The sequence below is a fragment of the Mesocricetus auratus genome, unplaced genomic scaffold (genome assembly GCF_017639785.1).
Source record: "Mesocricetus auratus isolate SY011 unplaced genomic scaffold, BCM_Maur_2.0 Super-Scaffold_100015, whole genome shotgun sequence".
NCBI lineage: Eukaryota > Metazoa > Chordata > Mammalia > Rodentia > Cricetidae > Mesocricetus > Mesocricetus auratus.
In genome coordinates this window covers 51218969-51246538 of record NW_024429198.1, presented here as the reverse complement: position 1 = coordinate 51246538, position 27570 = coordinate 51218969, and the positions used below count along the sequence as shown (strand labels likewise).

Genomic DNA, 27570 nt, shown 5'->3' with positions numbered 1-27570 from the left:
TTTGACTTTTACCAAAATAATGATTTATTATAATTCAGCTATTTACAGAGATGGTGTGGTCTGTGAATGTCATGCGGCCTGGATGAAATATCTTTCCATGATGGAGAATCCTTTTCGTCTCACTTGCTGACCGATTGAGTTAATATTCAAAAAGCATGTTGCTGGAAGGAGAAAGAGCAATTTATGACATAATTCCTAAATATGAAGCTGCCACTTGAGTGGATCACAAAGCAACAGTCCAGGTTTCAAATGAAGCCCCCATCAGTCTCCTGGCGTCCCTCCTGGCTCACATGCAGTACCTGCTGTGTCCTCAGGAAGGTGTCTGGCCTTTGTGGCATGAGTTTCTCACTGGAACCTTTTTTAAGGGCGACACTTTCCCAAACATACTTCCACCCACTTCCTGAACCCCGCCATCTGAAGACCCACAGAAGGAAGACATTGATAACCCATATCACCTTTGCAAGGGAAGTGGACACTACAGGGAAAGTCAGCTGTGGGGTTCAGCTAAGTGAGTCAACCCAGAAAAGCATGAACAGTCAGATAGAACTCCCAGAGTATGATGAGGCCCCTCCAAGAACCCTCTACAGACCCCGAGTTCAGACTCTCCGACTCAGTGCTGATACCAGGAGTGCGAAATAGTCCCAAGTCAGCTAACTTAGCTCAAGACACGAAAAGGTTAAAAAACGAAGACGTCTGTAAAAACGTCATCTCCTGTTCATGCGGCTGCCTCCCGAAGGTTTGAATGACCAAACATTACACGTGACTTACGTTTTCTAGGCTCAAGGCTGCCCTCTTTGAGCTAGCCCTCTTTCGGTATTTCCTGCGGGTGCAGTAGACGCTGACAAGCGTGATGACCAACATCACGGCAAACACAGTGACAGTGGAAGCAACAGCAATGACGATGGTGTCCTGGGTGGACCCTCTCTTCTCACATCTTTTCCCCATGTACCACCAGTCTTCTCCTGCGGGACACCTGCGTGAAGAGGTACGGTGACATTTAACGGGGAACGTGTTCATCATTAGACATATTTGAACACCGGCGGTCACTGATGTGCGGAACTATTTGACCCTAGACGGCCTGAAGCTGTGAAAACAGCACCAGGTAGCGAAGGTAGGGAGCGCATTATAACTAATCTGATACGGAGACAGCAGCTGGGGGGGGGGGAGTCAACTGTGGGTATCTGGTCCACCATTGTGAACGCCACACCTTGGCTAAGGACTCAGCGATTCAGCATATTATCTAGAATATGGGGGCCAGCAGAGTCAAGAGACAGGTCTGCTGTGAGGATTTAATAAGATACATAATTTTGCAATTAGACTCTAGTACACTATTTCTTCACAAATAATTGTTGCGGTGGCTAGCCAAAGACCCAAATGGAGTTCAAAAGTGTAACTGCATCAGCTTGGCACAAGCTAAAGTCATCTGAGAGGAGGGAACCTCAATTAAGAAAATGCCTCCATAGGACTGGGCTGCAGTCAAGCCTGTATCGCATTTTCTCTATTGGTGATTGGTGCTGGGAGGCCCAGCCCATTGTGGGTGGTGCCACCCCGGGGTGGTGACCTATGAGAGGGCAGGCTGAGCAAGACAGGGGAAGCAAGTCAGTAAGCAGCACCCTCCATAGCCTCTGCATCAGCTCCTGCCTCCGGTTCCTGCCCTGTGTGAGTTTGTGTCCCGACATCCTTCAGTAATAGACTACGATGTGAAAGCTTAAGCCAAATAAGCCCTTAGCTCCCCAATCTGCTTTTGGTAACAATGTTTCATCATAGCAATAGAAACCCTAACTAAGACGTGATCAGTGTCATCCGTGTGAGTTATCAGCGTCTAATTCCCAGCAGACAAGAACATATCTAGTGAGAGAGTGAGACGGTGGCGCCTCCCCAGGGAGCCTCACTTGCACTCAGCTCTGTCTTCATGGACAGTGCAGACGCCTCCGTTCTGACACTCAACCTCAGAACAGGCATTATGGGCGGCCGAGGTGGGGACAATTGCGGTCGAGGTGGGGACAGGATCTGGGATGATCGCTGTAGAGTTGAGGTGAGATATGTCTGCAGAGGGAAGGAGAGAGCGTGGTGGAAATCAGCTTTTGTGTTACTTCTCATTGGAGGCAGATAATACTCAGAGATGATACTCAGAGTTCAGTCCTGGGACAAAAGCGTGTAATCTTGGTGCTTGATCGAGCAGCGTTCGTGGGCAGTCAAATAACAATCGGGCAAAGGTGAGGAGATGGCTATTGGCTAAGCACTTGACTTCACTCTCCAGAACCCATGTTAAAAAAAGCCATATGAAGTGGTGCCTGCCTATAGTCTCAGCACTGGACACAGGCTCAGACACCAGCCAGCCAGCCTACCAGACAAAAGTGAGAGATTGTCTCAAAAGAACAAAGTGGGTATCGCCTAAGACAGCCAGAGTTATCCACTGGTTTACACATACACACAAACCACACACACACACACACACACACACACACAAATACACACACTCAAATATACATGCACACTCATACACAATCAAATACACACTCAAATACACACACACTCATACACACAAATGCACACACTTGTATACACATACACACACATGCTCACACACTCACACACATGGTGGGGGCACTGGGTGACAAGCAGTTAGTTAGAGCTCTGAGGGCCACACCCACTAATCTCCTGCCCAGATTATGTTTCCAGGGTGAGGAAGTAAGACAACAGATTTCCAGCCTCAAGGTTCCTGCTGTTATCCATAATATACTAAATAAAAGTTTAACTCTAGCACTTTTGAAGTTTCAAATTAAACTATTTTCATATTTCTAATCATTCATACAAAAAAATCCCATTTGTGTTCAGTTCCTCCCACATCCTATAACATATCTAAAAACAAAACCCAGAAGAACATGCCAAACAACCAATGGCCACAAGGAGCAAGCTCACATAAAACTACCATTTTTTCCATACCTTCAACAGTCAGTAGGATGTAAACATCATCTCCTTTGATGAACTCCCTGCTTATCAACCTCTTGTGGGTTATGAAGGCGCTGGTTCCATAGCCTCTGCCTCTGCTAAACTGAGTTCCGTTAGGGAAAATAGCCACACTTCCCACCTTGGAAGGCCTGTCCCAAAAATAACTTCCATCATCTGAAAAAGCAATTTATGTTAATGGGTAGTGTTGAGCATCATCGTAGCTTTCAGTGGTAGGAAAGATCAGACAGTGAGATGCAATTAGGATGAAGAGGATTAATTGATGCTATTGATCTATGATGTGTTCCTAGGCAAGTCACTAGCTCGCTCACTCACACAGCCCTAAAGGAAATGAGGTTGCTTGCCAGTGAGGCCCAAACTCCAGACCAACGGTTCTCAATCCTCCAAATGTAATACAGTTCCCTGGGTTAACCATAAAATTATTTTCATTGCTGCTCCATAACTGTAATTTTGTCACTATTTGAATCATAATGTAAGTTATCTGTGTTTTCTGATGGTCTTAGGTGACCCTGTGAAAGGGTCACTCAACCCTTCCCCCCAGGGGTTGAAAGCCACAGATCGAGAGCTGCTGCTCTGGACAATGAGTGGGGCGCTACCAGGTGGGGATTTCACCCCCATGAGCACTGCCTGTTACAAAACAGACCCTTCTGTCTGGTAGGGTCAAGCCTCAACAGCCTTCTGAGTCGCAATCAACCCTTTTAACTGAGCTAAGGCAGTAAGTTGCTGAGAGTTCTCAGCACGCGCAAAGAACAATTTCTCTCATAAACTGAACCTAGTTGTATTTCAATGTCACCCAAAGGAACATGTTGGAAAAGAATGAAGTATTCTGACTGTTTAAACCCTCCAGTTTCTGTTATGGTTCTTTCTCTATCGGATTCAGTCTCTATTTTTCTTATGTTACTTTGGTCCCTGCTTGCTATTTGTAAAATTCCTTTGGTGATATTCAGCTTCCCATAATTCTGTTTTTCCCTCTAGTCAGTTTCCAGTGACAAAAGGCAATAGAAATTCAAAGTGTGATCATAGCTCCCTGGGAGATGGTTCTTTTTGAGACATGGCGTGCTGTCACCATCAGTAAACCCTCCCTGTAAGATGCATTAATAAGATGTCACCATCCACTTCCATGTCGCTGCCACCAGCGTCCCAGCATCTCCACTCTGACTGGAAGCCCTCATCTCAAAAGCTGATTGTTTCCCAAAATGTCAGTAGTGTGACCAAGCAAGGCAGCATGGGCAAAAGAAACTCATCTTCAACCTTCCCTATTGATCTCTCCCAATTCTTTTAACACATCTGTGGGAGTATTGTTACTGCCTTGGCTTAGCAGCCAAAGACAGTAGAACTTCAGGAAGGTTTTTCTTTTTGCTTTTTTTTTCTTTCCGAGAGGGTTTCTCTGTATTGTTTTGGAGCCTGTCCTGGAACTCTCTCAGTAGACCTCAAACTCACAGAGATCTTCCTGCCTCTGCCTCCTGGGTGCTGGGATTAAAGGCATGCTCCACCAATGCCTGGCCCAGGAAGGTTTTTCTACGGGATCACATAACTAGTGAGAAGCAAATCTTGGATTTGATCCCAAGCATACCAGCCTCCAAAGCCAAAACTGCTTAGCCAATACCTAGAATTCAGGGATGGTTAATTCCCTGTGTCCTGGTCCTTGCTGACATGTCTAACAGCCTTCTATCTGGGTGGGAACTGTGTCTTCTACAATTGAATCCTTTCCGTGAAGTTGAATATCTTCACTTCAAGACTGAACATTCCCTAAGTAACCAACTGTGCAATCTCTCACTCCCAAATTACCATCCCTTCTTGAAAAGTGATGCTGTCCCTACCCATAAAGAAAATAAGCTACAAACCATTGGTCATCGTTGGGTCTGTAGTTATACTCCGTTGGTTGGACATACGTTGTCGGATGTCAGGATTTTGATCCAAAAGTGTCATTGTAGCTTGTTGCCAGGGACACGGCCACTGTAATTGATCATCATTGGCACCAGAGATCAGGTGGAAATAAATCCCTACATTCGTTGAGGAGTTCAAGTTCAAGTAAATCTGATAAGCATAGCCTTTGGGAGAATAATATGGAGGACTTCGTATTTCTGCATTCTGGCTGCCAAGAAGCTGTGTGAAATTCTGTATACGCCAGATATGATGTGGACACCTTGTTTCTGAAAGATTGATGTCATCGATAGACAGACCACCTAGTGATGAACCAGGGCCTCTCACTCCTTCAAATGCCACTCGGAATTTTTCGGTCACTTGCAGTGTTACGTAGTAAAGTTGCCAGCTCCCAATGGGTATTTCTGTAGAAAGAGTCACTGTTTCAAGGGTGATGAAGACTATGAATGTTGTGCTGACATGGTCAGCGTTAGAGTTCTGTCCTTCAAAGACAACAATAGTCCCTGATCAGTGGATCCTTCTGGATGTGGGGTTTTCTCGGTTCTTTATCCCAGGGCATTGCTGAGGTTGGACTGTCCCTGGGGATGTTTAATGTTTGTATACCTGCTTCTCAGTTAGCCTACCCTTTCTCAGAGACGGGTAAACACCCAATCTCTGAATGCTACGTTCTATTTATGAGTTACCTGGCATTCTGTATTGGTTAACAGTAGAGCAATACTAATGCTTTCCATTTGCTGGCACTCCCACAAAGACTTCTTTATGTGTGTATAACAAAACTGGAATACTTGAAGTTCAGTGGAATTTTAGCAGTATTAACCAGCAATCTACAAACCCAGGAAACCACATCGTGTTCACCCCCCTGAACTCGGTGTTCAAAGTACTTACCTGACAGGGGTACCCTCTCTCCTACCACCCCCTTCCTTCCTGTTTGCACACCCAGCTCACTGCATATGGGAGACATTTCTGCTCATGGAAGCTGGAAATGAGGGGGGAGCCCCTCTTCCAGTCCTATGGTGCCTTTGGTGAGTGCAAGGCTGGGAAGGGGGTCAAACCACCACATGCCCCCTACTCCAGTGAGAAACAATGAGAAATCTCTTCAGGGGCCCCCATGACAACAGGGCGGAAAACCAGGTCAAACTGCCAGTTAATACTGGCCGGAAGCTTAACTATATCGGCACTTAGTGAGAAGTAAAATTGCTTGGGAATAAATGAAAAATATCCAGATTACAGAAAATGCTACTGTCCTTGGGTAGATTTGACAGACTGAACAGAAACCTTCCATCTACATTTGCATGTTTGGCCTCATTATGGTCCTTCCTCCCCATGAAGTCCAGACGGGCTCATAAGAGGGTTTCTGAGAATCTTGTGTTACTGTCTTTCTATAATAGACCCACAGGTTGATCATAGGGCAGATCTCCATGCCAAACATGGACAATGACATATACATACTTTAATATTTGCATTAAAATACATATTAATACGTAATACATACTAACAAAAGTAAGGTGTGTGTGTGTGTGTGTGTGTGTGATGTGTGCAGATTTTTTCCAAGATTAAAAACCTCACTATACATGGGGGGTCACAAACTCAAGCAGCACTTGTCTTTCAGAGGCTGTCGTGAATGAGGGGTGCTGTGACATATAGGGCAGTGTGGACTTGGTTCATAGTGTGTTTGTTTTTGTCTGTTAAATTAAGGGGTCTAAGAGATATGCATGATATCCCAGAGAAGTGGAATGAGGCAAGATTTCCTGAGAAGAATGGGAACATGGAGGGAGGGAAGAGGGAACCAGGAAAAAGAGAGGGGGGAAGAAGACATGGGGAAGCAGGAAGGTTGAGTCGGGGTAAAAATAGAGGAGAGCATGATAAGAGATACCATAATAGTTGGAGTCATTATAGCTTTAAGAAGAGAGCTGACACTAGTGAGATTCCCAGAGGTCTACAAGGATAACACCAACTGGTAAGCTAAGCAATAGTGGAGAGACTACATTAATAGCCCCTCCCTGATGATAAGGTTGATGACTACCTTATATGCCATCCTAGAACCTTCATCCAGTGACTGATGGAAGCAGAGGCAAATACTCACAGCTAAACACTGAACTGAACTCCTGGAACCCAGTGACAGAGATGGAGGAGTGATGAGCAAAGGGGTCAAGACCATGCTGGTGAAACCCACAAAGACAGCTGACTGGAAAAGGGGGAGCTCTTGAATCCCAGACTGATGGCTGAGAGGCCAGCAGGGGACTGATCCAGACTCCCTGAATGTAGTGTCAGTGAGGAGACCTCAGAAATCTCTGGGGCCTTGGGTAGTAGATTAGTGTTCACCATGGCGTACAAATGAACTTTGGGAGCCCATTCCACATGGAGGGATGCTCTTTCAGCCTGGACACATGGGGAAGGACCTAGGTCCTGCCCTGGATGAAATGACAGACTCCGGAGATCCCCCCATGGAGGGCCTCACCCTCCCTGGGGAATGATGTGGGGATTGGGTGGGGGGCTGGAGGGCTGGTGGAGGGACAAGGGAGGAGGGGTGGGAGAGGGAGCTGGGGTTGACATGTGAAGCAAGCATGTTTTTAATTTAAATAAAAACACATATTGAGAAAAATAAAAAAACAGAAAAAGCAATGAAAATGAAAAACAATTAAGGTGTCATTGTGTACAACAAGAAAGAATAGTCTGCTCGATGACGGTAGTTAATCATGAGTGTCAACTTGGTGGGATTTAGAAAACTTTAGAAAGACCCTGTGCACATCTGTGAGAGATTAGCTAGACAAGTTCATTTGAAATGGAAAGATCATCCTAAATGGGTCATTGCTTGGGCTGGAGTCCTGGACTGAACCAAAAAAAAAGGAAATGAACTGACCACCTCTACCATCGGTCTCTGTGTCTCCTGCTACAGACGCAGTGTGACAGCTCTACCATCAGCCTCTGTGTCTCCTGGCCACAGACGCAGTGTGACACCTCTACCATTGGTCTCCGTGTTTCCTATCTACAGACGCAGTGTGACAGCTCTACCATCAGCCTCTGTGTCTCCTGGCTACACAGTGTGACAGCTCTACCATCAGCCTCTGTGTCTCCTGCTACAGACACAGTGTGACAGCTCTACCATCGGTCTCTGTGTCTCCTGGCTACACAGTGTGACAGCTCTACCATCAGCCTCTGTGTCTCCTGCTACAGACACAGTGTGACAGCTCTACCATTGGTCTCCGTGTTTCCTATCTACAGACACAGTGTGACAGCTCTACCACCGACCTCTGTGTCTCCTGACCACAGACGCAGTGTGACAGCTGCCTCACACTCTTGCCACCATGCCTTCCCTGCCTTGATGGACTGTGCCCTCAAACTGTGGCCCAAAATGAATCCTTCCTTAACCTGCTTTTGTCAGGTGTTTTGTCCTAACTATGAGGAAAGTAGTACAACGGCCCACACCACTTCCTTCCCTGCCTGCTTTAGTACGTGCTCAGCTGGTCCGCCTCTGTAATACCTGCTGATGTGAAGTGTGGAACCACCACACACACACACACACACACACACACACACACACACAAAAAAGACTCCCAAAGTGGCATTTGCTTCATACCACAGCAGACGCCTTCTCGGGGATTTGTTTTTAAGCTACAAGTTAGGTAGAATCCCTTTTCCACTTGAATGGCACTTCGGTAAGACCAGGCCATAGTGACATAAAATGAGATGTCCCAACAGTGTTTATTTAGGGACAAGCCCACTCCTCCCTGAGGCCAGTCCTTCCTTCATCCATTCCATAGTTTAGTTTCTTTAAGCCATCAGCCCTCCCTGTGCTGTGCATAGTTCACAGTGTATTTTTATTACTGAATATAAACCGAAATCCACAGTTCCAGAGACCAGCTATGTTTTCTAAGTAAGTGTCACATAATAAAGGACCCTCATCTTAACTTTCTGGTCAAATAAGACAGATCAAGTCCTACTTGAAAACCATGTGTCACCAGCCCCTGCTCTGCTACAGGTCGCCGCATTAACTGAAGAGAATGCCTCACCTGCATCCAGATGGTAAGAATGCGGATACTGTACCTTTTATTTCTCTCTGGAGGGTCAAAACACCTTCTGGGTTGCTTGCAGTATACACCCGGGTGTAGATGTTCACTTGGTCATTTTCACTCCCACTGTTGTACAGATAAAATTCCAAGCACTGGAACCCTCTCTTGGGGTACAGGATCCTGCTCTCCAGCATTGCTGTGACCCCCTCCTTTACAGAGCTGGTGTTGAAATACATGAAGAAGCCGGACTCTGTTCAGGGCACAGAAGCAGAACCGAGAGCCAGCAGAGCTCTGATCATACGGCTGCTTTCTTTAGTCTCCCACACACACACAAATGCTATAGTCTGGCTGTGGCCCCCAAAGTTCATGCATTGGAAATAACTTCCAAATTTATATGTTGAGGGCGTTTGGAAGCAGGACCTTTGGAGGAGACTAGGAAAGCATGAAGTCATGAGTGTGGGACCCTCACCTGAGTATTTGTGGCTGTTTTAGAAGAGACTTGAGTCAGTGGAAAGTTCTATGTGACCACGTGGTGACCCTTGCCCTGTGATACAGAGAATGTCCCTCTACAGATGACAAGCAGACAAGGTACCCAGTTCTTAAACTTCCAAGTGTCAGTAATAGTTTAAAAAACAAAGTATCCAGTCTCGGGTACCCAATTATAGCAACGGGAAACAAGCCAAGCTTGACATTTTATTGGCTAAGACACAGTTCTATAACCAAGGGGTCGGTGAATGAGACATACTACAGCTTCCAAAAACAGGAAGACACCTAGGTTAGAGCTTCCTGTCATCATTGTAGGTATTTTGGTACCCAGAACACATAATTATATCCAGCTACAATTCTAGAATGGAGTAACTCACAGCCCAGAGATGCTCGCTAGTCTCCTACAGTCTGTGAAGCAGTGGAAAAGACAAACAGCCCCTCAAATCTAAGTCCTTCTGAGAGATGCATTCCCTGTCCTGCTCTGTAAACATCCTGATGGCGTTCTCACAGAACCAAGCTGTGATTTGTAGAAAAACAGAGTGAAGAAGGGCAGTGAAACGGCACTCCTTTGTTGTGTGTAAGTCTCATTCCTTTGGAAAACCGAATGGGCTATCGTTAATAATTCTGATAGAGGAGATGGAGAGATTGCTCAGTGGTTAACACGCCCAGCGTTCTTGCAGAGGACCAGAGTTCATTCCCAGAACCTGTGTCAGGCAGCTCACGACTGCTTGTAACTCCTGAGGATCTAAGGCCTCTGCCTCTAAGGGCACGTATACTCACATGTGATGCCCCCACCCGCAAGGACATGTGTACTCACATGTGCATACGTCTACTCAAGGACGTGTGTACTCACATGTGATGCCCCCACCCAAGGACACCTGCACTCACCTGTGCATGCCCTCACCCCCCCACACACACATAATTAGGAATAATAGAAATAGATTATTTTAAAACCAGTAACAACTATGATAGAAAAGAGACACAAACACCGGTCTTTCAGACTGAGCAAGAGAACTGGACCCACTGTTCAGAAGACTTGTTACCTTTGCACTGGCCCATATTGGAGTGATCATTCTCCGGACCCGCCAGAACCTGTGAAAGCCACTGCCAGTCAGCAGTGTCGCCTGAACTCTGGATCATGCCACAGATATTTTCCAACTCGAAATCGCAGGCGTCCATGAAGCTCAAGGAAGAAGCTGTGAAAGCAAAGATGGGAAAGACGTGAGCACTCACACAACAGGACAGCTACGGGGAGCGTCACTCGAAAGGGAACATCCATCTGGCCGCGTCACTGGCTGATGGGAAGACGCCTCTCTGTCTGCAGAAGCCCAACATGAACTTAGTGTTGTGTGTGTGACTGCACAGTCCACGCCAACTCTTTCTTCTCATCTATTTATGGATAGTCCTGTCTTAATACCACAGCAAAGGTTATTTTTTCTCACAGTACAACTGCACGTGTCATTATACTTTAAGAGAAGTTTGAGTATAGAAACGGTCTGCACTGTGATTAGTCAAACCTTCAAAAATCTGCATGGGGTACCCAAGGACTCGATTGCTTTACTAAACTCAAGACAAACTATGTAAGAAGAAAAGTGCTGAAAGTGGCTAGTAGCTTGGGACCTGGGTGATATTCTGCTTTTTTTTAATCAAACTTTCATAATCTCAGAAACCCCAAAGGTGTGCAGAGCATCCCTTTTCCAGCAAGGCAGAAGGAAATACAGGCCAAGGTACCCATCACATACAACAGTTGTATAGCCGGTTCAGCTTCATCAGGTCATAGTCACTGAAGTCCATTCGTTGGCCAATCACATCTTCAAAGTCGGAGATCCTTGTGACAATGGTGGGCTCTGTTCCATTCTGGAAAGCTGTCTTACTATAGTGCATGACCGAGGAGTAGTCATATGGAACATTCAGGGAATCTGAGACACTGTCATTGTAGATGTTGAAGTTGTGTTCTCTGCCTGAGTATATTTCAAAAGCTTTAATTATTTAATTTCACAAAATTAAGCTGCTCTTACTAAGCACTGTTCAGTGAAAAACACAAATGTAATAGAGCAAACTTTGTACCAGTTCTCTGCTGAGTGTCACATGCTCCAGACACCAGGTCTTTGAACCTGCTGCTGTCATGCACCACTGTGACAGCAACGATCAAAGTAACACATCAGCACTTCCAGTGCACCCAAAAGTCTAAGGTTCTACCAACCGCTAAAGGAAAGGAAGGTTCTACAAAGCAATGTGGGAACATTCAGAGTCACCGACCAGCAATGGTGAAGGTTTCACTTACTGAGCAGATTGGGTAAAAAGCAGGACTTTATGGAGTTTGCTAAAATGGGACCCTGCGTTGATAACATGAACAAGAGTCCTTAGAAAAGAAGGGTATAATTGAGGACGCAGAGGCTACTGGGATTCTTGTACATGCATTTACATCACATTGACTATAGTTCATGATAGTGTATTATACATTTTAAAGTTGCAAATAAGATTGTGTCTTATCAACAATGTCTTCTCACAAAAAAAAGAGCTGCCTAAGGTGACAGGTACACTGATCCAGTTTACTTTACATGAGGTGATAAATGTGCTATTTTATTAATGTGTGCATAGCAAAATATCACCTTGCTGTCCATAACTATATATCATTACAACCGTAAATTTAAAATGATATTTTTTGAGCCATCATGAGCTCCAAAAACAATCATTTTAAAACATTAAATTGAGTGTATTCAGAGAAGACACCAGGCTGCTTAGTCTCCTGCTATTGAACAACTGATTACAACTTGATAATTTGTAGACACAATCAAGTATATCTGGTCTCAAAGTACAGACAGCCATTTACCAGGCTGGTACTGATGCAATCCTCCTCCGTAATTTGACCTGTAATTAAGGATGTAAGAGAAACATACCTGACAGAATCCTGTCCCAAACTATAGTGACATAGTCATCCCGGTCAGAACGTGACTGCTCATGCCAGAATCCCAGGGCATGGAGAAACTCATGTTGAACGGTCGCTATTCTATCACAGTTTTCTCCGATGGACAACTCTTGCTTCCCAACATGCATGTTACCCACTGAAGACCAGCACCTGGTGGAGAGTTTGCAGACCAGGGTCAGGACGTTTGCATGAGGAGTGTCGCGGTCACAGGACAGAGGCCTCACTGCTTAGCCACCTTGTTTAACTGCGTATGCCCTTCCCTGTTGTGCCTGGACACAAAACTGCTCTCGGTGTAAGAACCTTGCAGGACAGATACTTTCTAGAGAACTTATCTTGGCACCATACATTTCACAGCGACAAGTCACGGGTGTTCACTCCTGCGAATTGCAACCTTTTTTAAATGGCCATTGGTACGCCTCTCACCAGGAGTTGTTTTGTTTTGTGATTTTATTGTTTATGTCTGTGTGTCTGTCTGGGTACAAGCATGTGTCTGGATATCCCAGAAGTCATAAGAGGGAGCTGAACCCCCGGAATTTGAATCACAGGTGCTTGTGAGTCACCCAACCTGGATTCTGGGAACAGAGTGTGGTTCTTCTACAAGACCAGCTTGTGCCTTAGTAGTTATCTCCTCAATTACCAAACAAGAGTTTGATAGGTACAGCAATCACCAGAATCACTGTGTTAAGGTCAATGGCATTGCCACCTTTCAAGTAATAAGACTTACTGAGTTAAAATGAATCCACACACAATCTACAATTTTACTTGGAGAATGAAGAGTATTCAGTAGTAAGCGAGATGAAATTCACAAGGCTATAGGGTAAAATGACATCCAACTATCATCATTACATTCGTGCTTATTATATGTTGATATTGGTAATCTGGTTGTGTATATGAAAACATTTTCTTTTTTGTTATTTTTGGGGTGTTTTCGAGACAGGGTTTCTCTTTGTTACTTCGGTACCTGTCCTGGATCTCGCTCTGTAGACCAGGCTGGCCTCGAACTCACAGAGATCTGCCTACCTCTGCCTCCAGAGTGCTGGGATTAAAGGAATGCACTGCCACCACCACCAGCAGCATGAAAACGTTTTCTGTATGCGCATCTGTGTATATATGTTTATGCAGGTGTGCACACATGTGGAGGCCAGAAAAGTGTCTTCCTCAGTTGCCCTCCCCCTTACCCTTTGAGACAGAGTCTCTTACAAAGCCTGAAGCTTAGCAATTTGGTTAGGCAAGCTGTCCAGTAACATCAGGGAATCTTCCCCTACCTCCCAGAATGAAAATCGGTCTCACCGTTTCTTCTTCTCACATGGTACTGGGCATCTGAACTCAGGTGGTCTCATGTTTATACAGCAAGAATCTCAGCACCTGAGCCATCTCCCAGCACCAGGTTGGCTGCCCCTTCCTTCCTTCGTTCGTTCCTTCCTTCCTTCCTTCCTTCCTTCCTTCCTTCGTTCCTTCCTTTCTTCTTTCCTTCCTCCCTTTCTTCCTCCCTCCCTTCCTTCCTTCCTTCCTTCGTTCCTTCCTTCCTTCTTTCGCTCCTTCCTTCCTTCCCTCCCTCCCTCCCTCCCTTCCTCCCTCATTTCCTTCCTTCCCTCCTTCCTTTTTTTCCTTCTCCTTCTCCTCTTCCTTGTTCCTTCCCACTCTCTCCTTTCCACAGTACAGTAAGTCTTTCCAGGATTTACACATACCAGATAGGCCCTCTACTAGTGTGAAAACCTTATTTTATGACCAGAGAAACCAGGTCTAAAGGTCATGCTCTGCACAAATAGCAAGGGAAGCTGTGGCCCCACCCGAAATCTAGACCATAGACCATTGCTGTGGTGTAACTCCCTGGGGAACAATAATCTCCTCCGAACTTTATCAGATAACCCTTGAACTTACCCACTGCCCTTGAACACTGATACATAGTTAGCTTCTCCAGACCACGGCTTGAAGTCAATGCATGTTTTAAGGCGGTAGCGTTCGAACGCGTTGAGGATAACTCCCTTCGCATTCAGGTCTGACAGGAGACAAAAGTGTGCATTGAGATTTTTGTTTCAAGTGTAACACATCCTTAAAATAAGGCAGGATGCCATGGCTGCCACATGACTGCCTTAGCATGGGATGGGATGGGACCTGTTTGTAAAGCCTAGAGGAGACTTCATCCTTCTGAGAATCAGAATATGAGCAAAAGTATCACAAACTGTAGAGACTTCTGCCAAGCTAAGCTGTCTGTTCACCATGTGTCTTTACTACCACAGGCCTTAGCTAGCTTTGGGTCATTTGTAGAAAGCTTGGCCTAGCTCATGTGAGCAATCCTTGGCATCTCCAGGATGAATGGAGTGGCTGAAAATGCCAGGATCTCAGCAAACAGTGGTGCTGTTCCCGGGACCTAAATGTGGAGAGGTCCTCAGACTGCACATTCACACCGTGACACCTACACATACACACAGTAGATGAATAATGTCATTCAAAAACACAACCTGAAAATGCAATTCATTACACGAAGAAACAGGAATGTATACAACATGATTACAATTATATAAAAATCTGCTCATTTGAACTGGAGAATATATGCGGAACTCTTAACCTATCATGTTCTCGAAAGAGTCGCTCCTCAAGGCTGGGCTGCACCCTTGGCCATCCCCTCACTCACCGCCTTCTTGATCACTCACTAGGAGCTGACTGTCTGTGGCATGCCATCATGTATGTGACGTGAAGAGCTGCACACACGCCAGACAAGCACTCTGCCAAATGAGCTGCATCCCCAGCCCAAGATACGCTTGATTCTTAGGGAGACATTATTTTTCATATTTCCCCCAAAGGATATTTTTCAAACTGATGAATGTCAGAGGTACTGCTTCACCAGTCCACAGAGAAATGAGCTCTTCCCAGCTGAGCCAGGCTGGCTTGAACTCTCTGTGTGTCTCTCTGTCTCTGTGTGTGTATGTCTCTGTCTCTGTCTCTGTCTGTCTCCCTCTCTCTGTGTCTCTCTCTCTGTGTCTCTGTCTCCCTCCCTCTCTCTGTGTGTCTGTCTCCCTCCCTCTCTCTGTGTCTCTGTCTTTGCCCCTCTCTCTGTGTCTCTGTCTCCCTCCCTCTCTCCCTCTCTGTCTCCCTCCCTCTCTCTGTGTGTTTCTGTCTTTGCCCCTCTCTCTGTGTCTCTGTCTCCCTCCCTCTCTCTCTGTGTCTCTGTCTCTCTCTCCCTGCCCCTCATAGCCTGGTCAGGCCCCAGGCTCAGGATCACGCTGCCTTTCCAGCACTGCTGCTGGAATAACCAATGTGCACCACTACACCTAGCTCATAACTAAATTTCTTCTACATGAGGAGCTTTGCTTAGTTTTTATTAGATTCCTTTGACTACTCCCACACTTTTCATTTGTGTGTGTACACATGTGTGTGCCCATGTGGCATGTGTGTCCATGTGGCACATGTGTGTGTGCAGGAGGCATGTGTGTGCATGAGCCATGTGTGTGCATGCGGGTGTACTTACACTAGTACACATGCACATGTGTGCACATTATGTGGGTGCACTTACACTAGTACATGTGCACATGTGTGCACAGCATGCAGGCACACTTACACTAGTACATGTGCACATGTGTGCACAGCATGCGGGCACACTTACACTAGTACACACGCACATGTGTGCATAGCATGCGGGCACACTTACACTAGTACATGTGCACATGTGTGCACAGCATGCGGGCACACTTACACTAGTACATGTGTGCATAGCATGTGGGCTCACTTACACTAGTACACACACATGTGTGCACAGCATGCGGGCACACTTACACTAGTACACGTGCACATGTGTGCACATTATGTGGGCTCACTTACACTAGTACATGTGCACATGTGTGCACAGCATGCGGGCACACTTACACTAGTACATGTGTGCACAGCATGCCGGCACACTTGCACTAGTACACACACATGTGTGCACAGCATGCCGGCACACTTACACTAGTACACACGCACATGTGTGCACAGCATGCAGAGTCTGAGGATGGCATCTGTACTCATACTCCACGACCCCTCTACCTCGGCCATTAAGAGAAGGCCTCTCAATCAAACTCAGAGTTTTCCGATACGGCTAGTCTCCATCGCCAGCTTGCTCTGGGTTCCCTATCTCCAAGGAGTGGGGAATTACAGCTGGCTCCCACACGCAGCCAGCATTTATGTAGGTCCTGAAGATCTGAATTTCATCCTAACGCTTGCCGTCTCCCCAACCCTATCCTGAATTCTTAATGATTTAATGCTAAACTAGGAATTATTTATTTCCTGAAGAAAATAAAAGATAGTGGACTCTTGTTAACATCTGGACTTGGCAAAATAAAATCTTGGCAAAGCAATGCCATTTTCTATAAATTTGTTTGATTGGTAATTTTGTGGGTTTTACTCATATTTATTCCTTGTGCTGGGGCTAGGGCTGTGGAGCTATCTCGGTAGTTAAGCAATTCTATTGCTCTTCTGGAGGACTGGGTTCTAGGAGCCACATGCAATGGCTCCAAACAGCTCCAGGGGGTCTATGTGTGGCTTCTGCAGGCATTGCACACATGTGCTACTCACTCACCAGATATGCACACATACACAAAGCTAAAAGTAATAAAAATGAATCTTTTTTTTAATCCTTTAAGGTCTGTAGTGATCAGTGGTACTCCATGTGCTAGCATGCCCAAGGCCCTGGATTCCATCACCAGCTCCGCAAGAAATAAATAAGTAACTAAACATGAAGAAATGCTACTTTAAAGACTACTGGGGCAGGAGAGATGACTTGGTGGTCAAGATCTCGCACTGCTCTCCCAGAGGACCCCACTTGAGTTCCCAGCACCATGTCAAGTAGCTCACAACTGACTAACTTCTCTGTTACCACAGGCACTATGCTCACAGACGCATGAAGGCGGGGATAATGAGAGGGAAGGGGGAGTGAGGGAGAGCGAATTGTAAATTAAAAATAAGCAATAAAGTCTAGAACAAACCTTATTAGAACCAAGAGTGTCTCCCTAATCTTTATGTCCTAAGCATTCCACACAAAATAAGCTCTCCATCAAGGTTGATGAAATTGATCCTATATTAGTCAAAATCCAACATATATTTGGGCTGAATTATTTAAGATCTTTAATTCTTCCTTTTCCTTTTTTTTAAGTAAATGTGCATAACCACATAGAGGAACAACAACAAAAATCCCTATCACCACATTCTGGTAGATGATAATGTATCATCTCAGAAACACACACTAGCCGTGGATACTCCAAAGTGTATACTCACCCAAGCTATCTTCTAGAACATACGGAATGATATGTGGCCATCTGTATTCGTCTCCAATGATGGAATTCTTCCCTTGCATCTGTCAACAATAAATGTGAAAAGGACCAGTTAAGTGAACTAGACAAAACCAGTCAGTAATCAATCTGGAAGTAAGTGAAGTCTACAGTTATTCTTGCTAGCTCAAACCAATGTGGTCTGAATTTTGACCATAATTTAATAAACTTTACAGAAACAAATAACTAATTTCTATAGTTAACATGAAGCAAAAGAAGAAATGATACTAAGAATAAAGATTTCTGGAAATAGCACTGTAAATACTGGTAGATATCTAGATATCAAAAACACGTAAGAATGGGCTGTTGATGCCTCCAGAGTTAAGACTGCTTCTTGCTCTTTAAGATAATCTGAGTTCAGTTCTCAGCGCCCACACCAGCAGCTCAAGACTCTCTGTAACTCTAGAGGACCCAGGGCCATCTTCTGGCCTTGATGGGCAATCATACACACGTCGTACACATAGTCTCACGCAGGCTCACACACACATACAAACAGCATGCATGTTCACACAGCATGGGTGTGGGAAACATAAACTCATGCAGGCTCACACACATACAAGTTAATGAATAAGTACACAGAAGGGAAGGGATAACTAAACCAAACCTTAAAAATCTGAATCCTAAGGGGGGGAAAATCAGATGTAAGATGGATGAAATTTTTCAAATTTTTCTGAGGGGGGCCTGGAGAGCGGGCTCAGCTGTTAAGAGAGCACCTGATGCTCTTGCAGAGGACCCAGGTTGGTTCCCAAACACCCATGTGGTGGCCTAAAGCCACCCATAACTCCAATTCCAGGGGACCCACTGACTTCTTACGGCTCAGGTGGTCCCAGGCATACACGTGGTGCACAGAGGCACATGTCCCCAAAACACCCACACACGTGGGATAAAAACAGATAAATTTCTTGAGTTCTTTGTAAATTTTGGAGATTAGCCCTCTGTCAGATGTGGGGTTCGTGAATATCTTTTCCCATTCTGTGGACTGCCTTTTTGTCTTGTTGACTGTGTCCTTTGCCTTACAGAAGCTTTTTAGTTTCAGGAGGTCCCATTTGTTAATTGTCAATCTCAGTGTTTGCGCCACTGGTGTTATGTTTAGGAAGTGGTCTCCTGTACCAACTCATTGAAGAGTATCTCCCACTTTCTCTTCTAAAAGTTTCAGTGTGGCTGGATTTATGTTGAGATCTTTGATCCATTTGGACTTAAGTTTTGTACAAGGCGATAAACATGGATCTATCTGCAGTCTTCTGCATACCAGTACCCAGTTATGCCAGCACCATTTGTTGAAGATGCTTTCTTTTTTCCATTGTACAGTTTTAGCTTCTTTGTCAAAAATCAAGTGTTCATAGGTGTGTGGGTTAAAATTAGGGTTTTCAATTCGGTTCCATTGGTCTACCTGCCTATTTTTGTGCCAATACCAAGCTGTTTTCAGGACTATAGCTCTAGAAACAAGTCTCCAAAACACCAAAGGATCCAATTAAGAGGTGGGGTACAGATCTAAATAGAGAATTCTCAACAGAGGAGGCTAAAATGGCCAAGAGACACTTAAGAAAGTGCTCAACATCCTTAGCCATCAGGGAAATGCAAATCAAAACAACTCTGAGATACCATCTTACTCCTGTCAGAATGGCTAAAATCAAAAACACTGAAGACAATTTATGCTGGAGAGGATGTGGAGAGAGGGGAACTCTACTCCACTGCTGGTGGGAGTGCCAACTCGTACAGCCTCTTTGGAAATCAGTGTGGAGATTCCTCAGGAAAATGGGAATTAATGTACCGCAAGACCCAGCAATTACACTCTTGGGCATATATCCAAATGAGGCAAATTCATACAACAAGGGCATCTGCTCCACTATGTTCACAGCAGCATTATTTGTAATAGCCAGAACCTGGAAGCAACCTAGATGCCCCTCAACTGAAGAGTGGATAGAGAAAATGTGGTACATTTACACAATGGAGTATTACTCAGCAGAAAAAAACAATGGAATCTTGAAATTCGCAGGTAAATGGATGGCACTGGAGGAAGCCATCCTGAGTGAGGTAACCCAGTCGCAAAAAGACAAACATGGTATGTACTCACTCATATATGGTTTCTAGTCATGGATCAGAATAGTGCCAGTCTGCACTTCCACTGATAGAGAGTCTGGGAAACAGGAAAGAACCTAAAAGATATGCATATATGCATAGTACCCAAGAGAAGAGGATTGAGGCAAGATCCTCTGAATGGATGGGGAACACGGTGAGGGGTGGGGGGAGTGGGAGCTGGGAAGAAGAGAGGGGGAGAAGAGAAAGAGAGAGTAGGTCATGGGGGAAAAGGAAGTTGAGTGGGTGGGGGTAGAATAGGGGGAAGAGGGAATCATAGGATCGAATACAGATCAGGCACCAGAGTGACCTCGAGTGCTCTAAAGGGATAACACCAATTAGCAAGCTAAGCAATAGTGGAGAGACCACCTTGAATGCCGATTCCTGATAGTGAACTTGATGTCTATAACCATCTGGGAGCCTTCATCCAGTGATTGATGGAAGCAGAGGCAAACACACAATTAATCACTGAACTGAACCCAAGGAACCCAGTGGCAGAGAGAGAGGAGTGATGAGCAAATTGGCAAAGAATGGGCTGGCAAAACCAGCAGAGACAGCTGATCTGAACAAGGGAGAGCTTTTGGACCCCAGACCGACAGTGGGGAGGCCAGCATGGGACTGATCTGGACCCCCAAATGTGAGTGTCAGCGAGAAGGCCTGGGCAACCTATGGGGCCTTGAGCAGTGGATCAGTGTCTATCCCTGGAATACAAACTGCCATCGTGTGCCCATAGCACAAAGAGGGATGCTCTCTCAGCCTGGACTCTTAGGGGAGTGCCTGGACCCTACCCTGAGTGAAATGACAGACTCTAGATATCCCCTATGTGGAAGGATTTGCCAATAGGGTGAGAGGCTGGGGAGTATGGGGGAGTGTGGGAGGAAGGAAGGGAGAGGGAACTGGGATTGGCATGTAAAACAAGCTATTTAAAATTAAAATAAAAAATGATAAAAACAGATAAATTAAAGAAATAATTGCAAAGGAATTCAAAGTTTATAGTAGGAAATGAATGTTATTCTATTAATGCATCTATCCCAGCAACACAATCAACGTCATTCCAGAGGACAGAAGTGCTTGGGTGGAAAGTGCAGCAAGGAGAAAATGCTTTATCCCCTGGACCATCTCTCCAGCCCACGGTCACCTCTTCACAGGACAACCTTACTACGGGAAATGGGCTTCTGGGCAGAAAGATTCTGGAGAAGAAGGAAATGCAGTATTGGGAACAGAAGGACAAATGAGAAACATACAAAGAACCAAGTGACAGGGCTTGAATTATGCTGGGGAAAAGTGTATGACTCAGGACTGTTGGAGAGAGGATGGCAGGGTACACTAATGGGCTGGCAAAGGGTGGGGACAGGTTAGGAGCAAAGGCGACACCTGGCATTTTTATGCATTTCCTTGAGATGAAATAAGTGGAGCAAGGACGAACAGCTGGAGAGGAAGGCTCTAGGGGAGGGCTCTAGGGGAGGGCCAGAGGACACCTCAGATGTTCAGTGTCTTGTAGACATTCGCACAGTGTACAAATGTCCCTGTGGCCCCGGGACAAGGCAAGACAAGAGTCACCCACTGGTTGTCCTTGGCACGGAGAAGGTGTGTGAAGCCCTGGCTGGGAGAGACGAGGAAGCAGAGAGAAACAAGGCCCCAGGACCAGGTGAAAGCCTTCAGTGGTAACTCCTCCCCCGTTTCCCTCTCCTCTCCTTCCTGCCCTTGTATCCTCTCTCCCTCCCTCTCCCCATCCTCTTCATCTCCCTTCCCTTTATGCCTCCTTTTCTCTTTCCTCCCCCTTCTCCCTCCATCCTCCTTCCTTCATACCTCTGGGTTCCTTCCCTGTTCTCTCCCTCTCTTTCCTTCTCCTCTTCCTTTCCCTTCACTTTCTCCACCTTCCTCTCCCTTCTCCACCTTCCCTCCCTTCTGCTCTTTCCCTTCCTTCTCTTCCCCTTTCCTTGTCCTCTTCCCTCCCTTGTCCTCTTCCCCTCCCTTCTCCTCTTCCCCTCCCTTCTCCTCTTCCTCTCCCTTCTCCTCTTCCTCTCCCTTCTCCTCTTCCTCTCCCTTGTCCTCTTCCCTCCCTTCTCCTCTTCCTCTCCCTTCTCCTCTTACCCCCTTCTCCTCTTCCCCTTTCCTTCTCCTCTTCCCTCCCTTCTCCTCTTCCTCTCCCTTCTCCTCTTCTTCTCCCTTCTCCTCTTCCCTCCCTTCTCCTCTTCCCCTTTCCTTGTCCTCTCCTGCCCTTCCCTTCCCCTTCTTTTTGTGCTGTTGGGTTCAAACCCAGCGAGACCCTCATTATTACACTGCATCCCCAGCTTCTCTCTGAGTTTTCATCTTGAGGTTGGGTCTTCCTCTGTGGCTCAGGCAGACTCCGAACCCGTGGCCTCTTGCCTAACTCACAGTTCTGCTTCTTCAAGGAGAGTTTGAGCGGTGAGCCTCTGATGTGTAGAATGCAAGGGAGTAAGTGATCGCAGAGTGTGTTGGGGAAATTGTGGAATTCTACAGATCAAAACGTTCTACTGGGTAATGTCCTTGTCCAAGGGGGTATACATCTTAAATTATGAGTGATCTTGTTAATTTGTTAATTTTTTAAGTTCAAATTTCTCAACATAAAAATCACAAACATCTTATTGAATATCTATCTCTGTCTCTAACACCTACATAAAGATAGTAAGTTCTTAAATTTTTAAAAATCTGGTCAACAAAAATATCATATCTTGATTTTCTTTTAAAAAGTGCCTCAGATACTGAACTTTTGTTTTGTTTGTCTGTTTGTTTTGCTCTTTTTTTTTGAGACAGGGTCTCACTGAGGAGCCCTGGCTGTCCTGGAACTTACCATGAAAACCATGCTGGCCCTGAACTCAGAGATCCACCTGCCTCTACCTGCTGAGTGCGGGGATCAATGGTGTGTGATGGGACACCATGTCCAGTAAGATACTGAAGTTTTAAACCCCTTAATCCACATGTACATCTACACATATGTTCATCTGTGTGTCATGACAGCTAGGTCAGGATCAACACTCTAAAAACTGGTTTGGGAGAACCCTTCCTTGACATCACTATTTATAGCAGATGTGGGGATGGGTAAAATAATAATAACATTATTGTGATGATGATAAAAAGATTGGGGAGATTTACAAATTCAGTTTTATTTTACTTCAACTAGACTAAACCAGTGAAGCTCCTCCCCACCCCCCACTCCCCCCAACCCCCCCACCCCCCGCTTTGGGCCAAGTGGTGGGACAGTGAAGTTGTTTTTTAATGAACATTTTCCTTATTGCTGCAATCATAGAATCCGTTAGAGCACCACACAGATGTTAAGTGATAGCGGACTTCACCACACAGAAACCTGAGCCATGCAAGATGAAGATACAGATCCATGAGTCCTTCAGGACAGCATGCTCGCTGACTGAGGTCAGAGACGGTGTCTCAACAAGCCGCCTGTGCCCGTTCATCCTCAGCTACTCACAGCTGAGCTCATGATTCATCATGCAAGCATCATTGCAACTCACCAGGAGTCTGATGTCTCCCTCGAAAAGGTCCAGGCCCAAAGCTAAGAGAAGAATTAAGATAATGCATGTTATTACATTGGGTTCCCGTGCCATATAATAAATGATGCTTTGAAAATTCCGTAGGAAGAGGGGCTCATGAGGTCCCGCCCACAAGGATCTATAGGCAGTTTAATGATTGCCTAGGGTGGGGGAGACATTTTCTTCAGTGGTTTAGCCACTGTTAAGTTGCCCATGCTCTTGACCCCTCACCCAGGTTTTGTAAGTAACGCTAACAACACTCATCAGTTCACAGGAGGAGAAATCAAACATGAGAGTAGAGATGGCACTAGTTGAGGAGAGGCAGAGATGGGCAGGAGTCTGGGGAAACTGCAGGGGGCGAAAGAGGGCAACGGGATGAAGATGACCAAAAAGGTTAGACATGAATGAAATGACACAATGACAGCCATCATTCTATGTAAGCAAAACATGATAAGAAAACAAATTAAGAAGGGTTCTGCAAGATAGCTCAGGCAGTAGTGAAAGTCACCTGCCACCAAGCCCTGACAACCCGAGTTTGAACCCTAGGAACCCTTATGTTAGAAAAAGAGAACCCACTCCCACATATTATCTTCTGGCCTCCAAACATGTAATCAATCTCTCTCTCTGTGTCTCTCTCTCTGCCACTCTCTCTCTCTCTCTCTCTCTCTCTCTCTCTCTCTCTCTCTCTCTCTCTCTCTCTCACACACACACACACACACACACACAAATACTAAAATTATTAAAATATGGTAATAAAAAAGAAGGAAGAAAAATTCACAAACCTTCATTGATATCAAATATGTCTCGTTCAGTTCCCTCATCTATATCTTTGACTGAAATGACAAAAAAAAACCCACATTGACCATTATGTTCATGACAGGAGAAAAGAATCTCATTAATCAAACAATCAGAAGGAAACAAGTTGTTGCCTTGGGTTCTAATTTAATTTGCATTGATTAATTAATTGATTGGGACTCTAATCAATTGAGAGTCTCCTGTGAGCCAGACTAGGGACTAGACACAGGACTTCTGGTGTGCAGTCTGTTCTCTCCACACCTTGAGTGTGAGATGCCTTTGGGAATAAGACATCGGTCACTCAGTATGTCAGTAAACACAGCTTGGAAGGTGGGACTAAATAGGAAATGAATGCCTAAAATTGTTCAACCCAGAATTAGCCTTTCTTGTATTTCTATTTTTCAGATGGGCAGATGGGTTCTGGAATGTTCCCTGGTGAACAAAGCAGCCAGTGTTTGATCAAAGTTCACTGCACTGGAGGCCTTCCGCTCACCACCAGTACACCCCCAGTGCTCCCATCCCTTTGATTCACCACATAAATTCTTTGCCCTACAATCTGGAGTAAAACTCAAAATAGACTCACCAAACATTTCTGGAACTGGCTGTAAAACAAACACACACACACAAAAGACATTATTATGATGTCTATAGTATAAATAGCATTTTTGCTCCAATTTTGGATTCCTTTGATAATCATTTTTAAGGTTTCTTTCTTCATGTATGTACTTATTTATATGGTGTCACGTGCGGTGGACAGAGAGCTTGTAGTTAGTCTCTCTGTCCTGTGTGAGTTCTTAGGACTGACCTGAGGTCATCAAGCCTGGAGACCAGGGCCGAGTCACCTGCTGGGCCATCTCACCGGCCCCAATTTTGTGTTTATTTTTGAACACGGGGTCTCTTCCTAGTTTAAACTGGAGCTTAAATTGTAGTCTAAGTCTAACCTTGAACTTGCTACAATCCTCCTGCCTCAGCGTGAATGACAGCGGTTCTAATTCACAACCAGACTGTTCTTTTTATTAATGGTATATTATTTTCTTCTGTATGCTCAGACAAGGAAGCTGGAGTTTACATGACATCTTGACCAGACAGATTATTCGTATTTCATATAGAAACTAAACCTTCCTGTTCAATGAGTTTAAAGGTAGAGACAAAAAAAATCTACTTCAAAGCTTGAAAAGAATGCAGTGCACAAGACAGCCCTCATATGAGCGCTCGCCTTACACACAATCTCCTAGAAGACTTGTGTAGCAACATTTGGGAAAGCTAAACCTTTATTTCCAATTAATAACAGAAACTTTCCCCAATACCTCACTATAATCACGTTTACTATGTCTCTCCCAGGACTCTACATTCAAATTACAATACCAAATATCCAAGTAAAGGACCAATGAGTAGATTTTGTGATTTTTAAAAAGTACATACGTTTCTCTTTTCCTTTTTTGTTTTTTGCGTGTTTGTTTGCTTTTGAGACAAGTGTCTCTGTGTACACCAGGCTGCCCTGTACACCAGGCTGCCCTGTACCCCAGGCTGCCCTGTACACCAGGCTGCCTTTGAATTCAGATCCACCTGCCTCTGCCTCCCAAGTGCTGCAAGTAAAGGCATGTTCCACTACCACCTGGCTAAAATACATATATTTTTCAAGTGGATAATAAACAAATTACTGAACTACATATCCAATGAGTAAATTACAAATGAAATCAACATTATAAATTTATTTGGGGGCGGGTTATGCACAGGTTCATGTGTGTTTGAGGGAATGCTTAGGGAGGTCAGAAATGAACCACAAATGTCATTCTTCAGGAGTCACCTACCTAATTTTTGACGCAGAGTCTCTCACTGAGGCCCAGGGCTCACCAATTAGGCTAGGATGGCTGAGCAAGCAGCCTCAAGAAGCCCCGTGTCTCTGTCCTCCCCAGCGCTGGCATTACAAACCCAGGCGATCACACCTGGCTTTTTACAAGTGTTCTAGGAGTCAAACTCAAGTCCTCTTGACTGCAGTGGCAAGTGCTTTATTTCCTGAAGGCTATCTCCCCCAGGCACTCTGAGAAATTCCTTAATCAATTACTCCTTAATCTTAATCTAGAAAGAAGTCAGCAGGACTGGTAGACAGCCTGTGTGGGTTATACCTGGGTTCTCTAAGTCAATTTAGTTCACCGTCCTGGGTCTCAAATGATCTGTGTGACGTGGTCACCACCTGATTTGGATGAGTATTCTGAGTTATATGATATGATATGTACAAGCGTAAAGTACAATGTCATTCAGCTACAAGCTAAGAGCTGAAATAAAGAATATTCTGAAGTGTTTGAGAAGATGTGGGGGCAAACTGGTCAGGTGGCTCCTGTCCAAAGCACCCTAATTTCTTCATACAGTAGTCACATAGCACACGTTCACAGATCATCCCGGCATGCATGCGGGAAGAGATTTACGAGCTACTCTGAGCCGAGGTTAAACATGGTGAAACAGCACCTCACATCTTAATTCACTGGCTCTTATCTGTTCACCACCAGCTCAATGTAACGTATTTTAAGTTCCAATCAAAGGGTTTCCTCAGCCACTAGACATTTTGTATAAGAACTTTAATTATCTTGGGATACAAACTGCCCATCACTGCTGGAGGATGAGTTCAGACTGACAAAGATGCAGAAGAGAAACTCCATATTGTTTAGGATTTGTAAGTGTGGACATTGCCTCTGACAATTGTCAGTCTTCACCCACATCGAGTTCCTCTAGTAGCAATCATATGTCACTCAGCAACAAAAGTGGCTTTCCAAAGCTCACATCCTCTGTCTTATGAAAAGAAAACCTGTCACACAATAGTTAAACTGAAAGGAAAATACAGTTTTCAGTCACAGTCTCGGGACCCCTCTGGCAGAGTGACTTCTTCCCAACATCCTGCTGACCCCTGTCCACCAGAAAGAAATGCTCATCTAAGATGAACATTTAGAAATACATAAAACAAAACACGAACAAATGATTGCTATCAATGGGCCCCCTAATTTCCTGATCGTTTTCTTACCAAGCCAGAAACCAGGAGGAATGTGGCCAAAACCAGGAACCAAGGCCGATGCCAGGCATCCATTCTGTGGCTTTCAGCTGCAAGCGGCAAGCTACCACAGTCATGGCAGAGCTGACTTTTAAAAGCTAAACATCATAACTTCCGGCCTTTGAGCCTAGTGTTAATGATCCATCTCTCAAGTCATCTTGCTACTATGGTAACTTCCTATCGAGGAGATAAAGTCCAGGGCCACTAACACACCTCTTTTTTCTCTCTCTTTACTGTGCCAACACTGAATTGCTAAAACCTGTCACTGGGATATATTCTCTAATGCATGCATACTGCTCGCCAACATTACTAAACACCACTCGAGCAAAAATAAACACCCATGTGTACACACACACACACACACACACACACACACACACACACACACACTAGATTGGAGGTGTGGGTCAGTTGGTAGCATGCTTGTCTGGCATGCATGAGGCATGGGGTTCAATCCCCACCCCCACATAAACCAGGCATGGTGGGGAATACTTGTAACCTCAACACTCAGTAGGTAAAGGCAGGAGAAATCTGAAGTTCAAGGCCAGCCTGGAATATATGAAAA

At 45.1% G+C, this 27570-nt stretch overlaps 1 protein-coding gene across 1 annotated transcript; it reads right to left on the bottom strand.

Annotated features, from left to right (window-relative positions):
• Mep1b (meprin A subunit beta) lies at positions 1–27110 on the bottom strand. The gene is made up of 15 exons (XM_013122864.2): positions 26979–27110; positions 24546–24564; positions 23950–24000; positions 23150–23190; positions 17530–17608; positions 14161–14278; positions 12251–12429; positions 11093–11311; positions 10394–10546; positions 8899–9114; positions 4815–5258; positions 2947–3126; positions 1893–2046; positions 769–973; positions 1–161 (listed from the first exon to the last, which is right to left on the bottom strand). The coding sequence occupies exons 1-15, from the start codon at positions 27039–27041 to the stop codon at positions 147–149; spliced, it is 2136 nt and encodes a 711-aa protein (XP_012978318.1). The 5' UTR covers positions 27042–27110; the 3' UTR covers positions 1–146.
• Between the last annotated feature and the right edge of the window lie 460 nt (positions 27111–27570).